Source organism: Gavialis gangeticus, unplaced genomic scaffold (genome assembly GCF_001723915.1).
Source record: "Gavialis gangeticus isolate Ggan-Ray unplaced genomic scaffold, GavGan_comp1, whole genome shotgun sequence".
Taxonomy (NCBI): domain Eukaryota; kingdom Metazoa; phylum Chordata; order Crocodylia; family Gavialidae; genus Gavialis; species Gavialis gangeticus.
The window spans coordinates 30,728,832-30,734,769 of NW_017729026.1; the positions used below are offsets into that span (position 1 = coordinate 30,728,832).

At 37.1% G+C, this 5,938-nt stretch overlaps 1 protein-coding gene across 1 annotated transcript in view; it reads left to right on the forward strand.

Annotated features, from left to right (window-relative positions):
- The window catches only part of SCML4 (sex comb on midleg-like 4 (Drosophila)), a 104,354-nt gene extending 99,382 nt beyond the window's left edge, over positions 1–4,972 (forward strand). The window contains exon 6 of the mRNA XM_019520133.1: positions 2,623–4,972. Coding sequence (XP_019375678.1) covers positions 2,623–2,748 — 126 coding nt within the window. The 3' untranslated portion in view covers positions 2,749–4,972. The remainder of the gene's footprint in view (positions 1–2,622) is intronic.
- Positions 4,973–5,938: the final 966 nt, after the last annotated feature.

Sequence of the window (5,938 nt, forward strand, 5' to 3'; positions counted from 1 at the left end):
GGAAAGCTACCCCTGGACAAGCTGTGGCTCTGTCCCACACCCACCCCTCCCCACCCCAGCTGGACAGTACCTGCCCCAGCCCCAACCCCACTCCCTCCCTCATCCGCAGGGACCTCGATCTACCCCCCTCCCCACATCCCTTCCTTTTCCCTTTCACCACAACAGACTTACCAGCTGGACGCTGCTCTTCAAGCTGCCAGGCTGCGTTTCAGAAATTGGATTGGTATTAGCCAATATTCCTCCTTAAAAAATCAGTTATCAGTATCAGCCCCAAAAATCTCTAATGATGCACCCCTAGCCTAAATGAAAAGACTCACCAAAGTCCAACCAGATGTTGGGTGTTCCAAATCATCAAGAGAGATGGTCAGTTTCTAGACCCAGTTTCTAGTTTCCTGTGTCAGCAAGGGCTGAAAATAGCCAGAAAGTATTGTACTCCCTGATGTAGGTAGGAGGGAATGTCTTTTGTCATTCTATAGTAAGTTATTTGGGTTGGGAGTTCAAGGCCCTATCTTTATTAACATAAAATATGTACCTAAAGGCAGGTAAGGCAATTAAAGTGTTGGGTTATATTCACTGATCATTACAAGTCGCTCACAACTGTCTTATAAACAAATTTATAAAAGCATCATACAAACTGGCCATGCAGACTGCTGTGGTGATTCAGCACAGGTCTGATTCAGCTGTGTACCGATTAAAAGGACAGTTTATTTGACATGAGGCTTTGAAACTAGCAATGGGGAATAGTATTGGGAAAACAAACGGGGTGAAGGGAAGGGAGGGATATAGAGAGCATCATCAGCATCTAAGTCATAAAGGGAGATCCCTACTCTTCTTCACCCAAAGAGAAAATTTTAGTATTAGACTGAAAAGTCTGTCTAGTATAAAAATGTCAGATTTTTATTTTGCCATATAGCAAGTGATTATATGATTTAAAAAAAACAAACACAGGCTAGGGCATAGTGCTCTGAAGTATGAGATGTAGTTAGCCATGTTGGTCTGAAGTCAAATTGAAGGCAGAATAGATTTGTACCTTATAGACTAATCAAAGTTGACATGTATAGCACAAACTACAACTCACTTGTATATCTACTTAGGTTAGTCTATATAAGATGCAAATCTACCCTGCTCTGAAGTACTATCAGCAGTACCTAAGTCAACAGTATTATAGGATTCCATATAGCACCCATAGTCCAATAGCATTTATGGGACCAAGTTAAAGGGCACTCAACACCAAGCTAAAGGTCACTAAAATCTCCCTTGTCATCCATTGCAAAGGACAATTTGTATATTTATAGAAGTTACAACACACCTCAATTCAATTAAGCCAATGAGTTATATATCCCTGCAATTCTTCAACCTTCAAATCTAGTGTGGAGATCCCAGAAGTGAGGGACAAGTGATTAGTCCATTAACTTTAGCCATATCTTCCTGTATATTAATTTTTTTCTACGAAGCAGGTGCATAATTTACTTTGAAGCACTTAATGTCATTGACAGGCCCAAAAGTACCTGAAATCACTGTTCGTCAACTAATCTTAGCCTTGGCACTGCAGGTATAGCAGGTAGGTGCCATCAAAAGGAAGGGGGAAAAATAGAAAAATCAAAGAATGCCATACGATCTACTGCTCTATTATTTTAAAAGTGACTATCAGGGCTTGCGCATTAATTTACACTCACTGTGACTAATTCTTTAAATTGGTGTTGGGAGGTAACACCCATGGCCTGGTCTACCTCCACAACATGGAAACAACCAAGGAGGGCTGTGACTGATACCACTATGGCCTTTTTCTGTGTTTTTTCCATCAAGGGTGGCTTTATATGTGACCAAGGGTCCACAGGAATTCTGTCAGGGGTGGCTACTGAATCAATGGATCTCCCACCTCCCCTACCGTTGTCTTTGCTTCAGCCATTCCCAAGGGAGACTTTCTGTAGTTGAAAGCCTGAAGCAGGGTCACAAGCTGCGGAAAATCTGATCACTGCTGGGCTTTGAAGTCACTGGACCTGAGTTAAGCAGCTAAATTGCATGGGAATTTCATTAATTTATATCAGGGATAAATTTGGCCCTTTGGCTAATTTGAGTCCCACAAAAATCTGATAAAGTGATTAAGTTATTGTTAGCACCAGTTCACAGACAAGAAACAGAGATGGAAAACATTAAGTGGTTTGCTCTGAAGTATACAGGCACTTTGTGGCAGTGCAAAGATTAACATCTGGAGTTCTGAAGCCCAGTGCTGTGATCAGTCCACAAGATCTCATATCTTCTGCATCTTTTTCAAAATTAGAAGTAGTCCAAAAAAGGGGCAGGAATTTACTTACATGGTCTTAAAAATGATTGTTAATGATTTGTTTTTAATTTCATAACTTGAAATTTGAAAAATGTTAACAAGCCTTATAATTGTTTGAACAAAGGGAAGCACTGTGAAAAATTCCTTGGGATTTTTTTCTTTCCCCACCTCCAAATTTTGAAACGGTAATGAAAATTCAAGTTGAAGAAATTTCATCCTAGTGGAGATGAAGTAACGTGTCTGGATAATACCTCCGTTTCACAGAAACATCTGCTCTCTTGCTCTTTCAGCACTGTTTGTGGGTGATTTATCCTGATTTTTCTCTCTCTCTAAACTAGGAGATTGATGGCAATGCTTTGCTGTTGCTGAAAAGTGACATGATCATGAAATACCTGGGGCTGAAATTGGGACCAGCACTGAAACTTTGTTACCACATTGATAAACTCAAGCAAGCAAAATTCTGACATTTTCTTAATGACACAATCTGAATGAAATCTCCAAGAGAGCAGACTAAAGGTAATGTGTTGCCTTACAGAAATATGACCATTTGCTAATTGTTTTCCCCTCTTTTTTACAAAGGACTTTGTCTTTTTTAATACTTGTGCATCTTCAGCTTTTTTTATTCCAATGGGGTATTTTTGGGTATTTCTGTTAATGATTTTCCAAAAAGTATATAATTATAATACTTATTTTGTACCATTAGTATTGTTATTATGATTATAGTAAGTCCTATTTTTGTAATTTGACTTGAAAAATCAGAAACAAATACAGCTTTGGCATACATTCAGTATTGTTGAAAGGCTGAAGAAGAGTCACTTATTAGCTGCCTGTCAGCCTCTGGGGCATTGCTATCATCAGGGTTGTAGCTATACTGCAAAGCCAGCAACAACACTGACACAGCAGGCCTGGGAAAAAGTCCCAAGTTAATTTTCTTTGCTGGTCAGTTATTGTTGGGAACTGCCCCACGTCTTGCACTATCTGGAAAACTTGAACTCTTTTGTTTAAAAACATTTTTTGGAAGTTTAAGTACTTTGTCTTCCCACTAGAGGGAAAATCCTAATACATTTCAGGCTGTAGCTGTGATGACATGGTGGTTTGGTATGCTGGGGCCACCTTACATCTAACATGCGCACATTATGGAATTGCAGTGGTCAACCCTTCACCATTCATAGGTAATTAATTAAGAAAACAAACCAAAACACAGACAGTAATTTAGAAAGGATGCTCCTCATAAAATGTAAGGAAGAGTGGATAACTCCCAGTCTCTGGCATTCTCAACTGTCTGCTACCTTCCTAGAGCCATTCCTAGGTGGCACACACTTGTGGCACCCTTAAACAGGGATATGGTAGAAATATTCCCCGAAGCTGAAAACACAATGCTCATTGCAAATTTGCAGCACTGTTAGATTTAGAAAGAAGATATTCTATTTCCTGACTGAAGCTACTATTGTGGTAATCATGTTAACTTTCAGCACATATGCAAATGTGCTGGGCTTAAGGTCTTAAGTTTAAAATAATGTCCTTCTGCACCAAATAAAAACCAAAAAGATGATTTTCCACGGTCTATGTAGCCATGCCAAGAGAAGTATATTTTTGAAAAATTAGTAAGTAACTTATATGTTGGCTATGCCTACATGTTCTCATTTAAATTTGTGATTTATCAAAAACAGACATCAGTTATTCAGTTTAAACATTATTATCTTTAATGGGTATCCAGATTGTTTAGCAAGGATTTAGCTTCATGAGATATTAAGGCTTTATTATAGCCAGACTCAATCTAACTTTGATAGTAGTTTCCTGAACCTGTGTGTGACGGTGATCCAATCACACCACCCATTCTATTTGTACAGAAATTTTTTTTACCAAAAATACTTTGTAGAATAAAGCTCACTCTGCCAAAAGATACTAATTCAGGGCATGATCCTGAAAATACTTATGAATGTCAGTAACTTTACTCCTACAAGTAGCTTCATTGAACTCATAGGCTGTGTCCACACAAACGCACACTTGTGTTTTGCGGTGCCTCAAAGGCTTTTCATGGCTTTTCATGGCTACTCCCATGAAAAAAGTTACTTATAGACATGTATATAGGATTGGATATTCAAATGTCTGACCAGTTTTCAACAGAAAATTTGTTAGAATTGAAAACCTGAGCAACTGTGTTAAATAAAATTTCTGTAATACCATGAAACTTACTAAAATCTAAACTTAATCAGTTTTGGAACGTTACACCAATCTGCATCAGTTTACATGCATGTTGCAGAGACTGAAAGTCTACTCTGCCAGATGTTAGTTTGAGATGTAAATATCTTTGCACCAACATGAAGGTTGTACAGTTCATTGTTCACTGTTGTAGTTTTCAGGGTTGAGTCATTTTCCTGCAATATTTATTTAATCTACTCTAAATGCCAGAGCCTCAAAATGTGTAAGGTTCTTGAAATATCTGGAGTGTCATCCTCAGAAAATCTAAAGACAATCTAGCTTTCTTACATGTTCTTTGATATAACCCATCTCTGTTAAAAGGAACTCCTATTTTAATTCCTTAAATGCCCACCCTCATTGTAAAATACCTTGTTCCAGAGTGGAGTAAAACATTTCCAATAGTGTTTTTCCATTGAAAAGTACCTTTTTGTCAAAAGTAAAACTTCCTGTGAAAATATATTGCTAGCAATGACATTTTATTTTAAATTGAAACTAAGTGCTTGAATAGTGTCAAAACAGAATATTTCAGCATTTTAGAATGAAACATTTTGATTTTTTAAATTTCAGAACTAATTTGGCTTTTGAAATTAATTTTAGATCATCATTTTTAACAAAAAGGTGAAATTGAAGGAAAACATTTCAGATAGCTCAGATACTTTTTACAAAATGTTCATTTTGTGACAAATTTTGAAATTTGATGTCATCCTGAAAATACTTTTCCAAATTGCAGAATTTTTCCAAAACCAAATCTTTAATTCCTGCACAGCTCCAACCTGTAACACAGTTTCTCTCATGTTCTTTCATCTCCTTTAGTCATTCAAACTGAACAGCAATCAGAAGCCTAAAACAATCACAACACAATATTTATAAATTATTTAACAGCAGTGATATTTTTACATCTAATATGCTGAAAGAATTTCCATATGCTCTTGTATGAATTTTGTATATATAACCAGTGGTGCTGTTTTGTTTTATATTTAACTTTTAAGTATGACAGACTGTTGAAGCCATGATATTTAATGTTTTGTCCTCGGGGCTTTTTTAATGGATTTTATGGCATAAAGGTGTAGCATACAACAGGAATTCCTTATTGCGTGTTTTTAACTGAAAGGCAATTAGGAGTAAAAAATTATTGTGGCAATATTGCAATTAGAACTAATTTTTCCCTTTCAAGTCTTGTCAACAAGCATAGTTAAATAGGTCTGCCAGTGTAAAACGTGTCAGGCCATTTCCTCTGAACAAGCACTAAAAAGTCAGAACATGCATGTCATTCACTTCCAAATTAGATGCTATTTTAGATTGTGCATGTGCAAATTGCTTTGCTTGTTAGTCTGTTCATAGCTTTCACTTGAGAGTGTAGCCAATCAAGTTATGTATATTTCTGAACCATTCCAAAAAGGTGTGTGTATGTATCCATCAAAGCTGTTGTGTGCGTCCAGGTTTTGCGTGTAT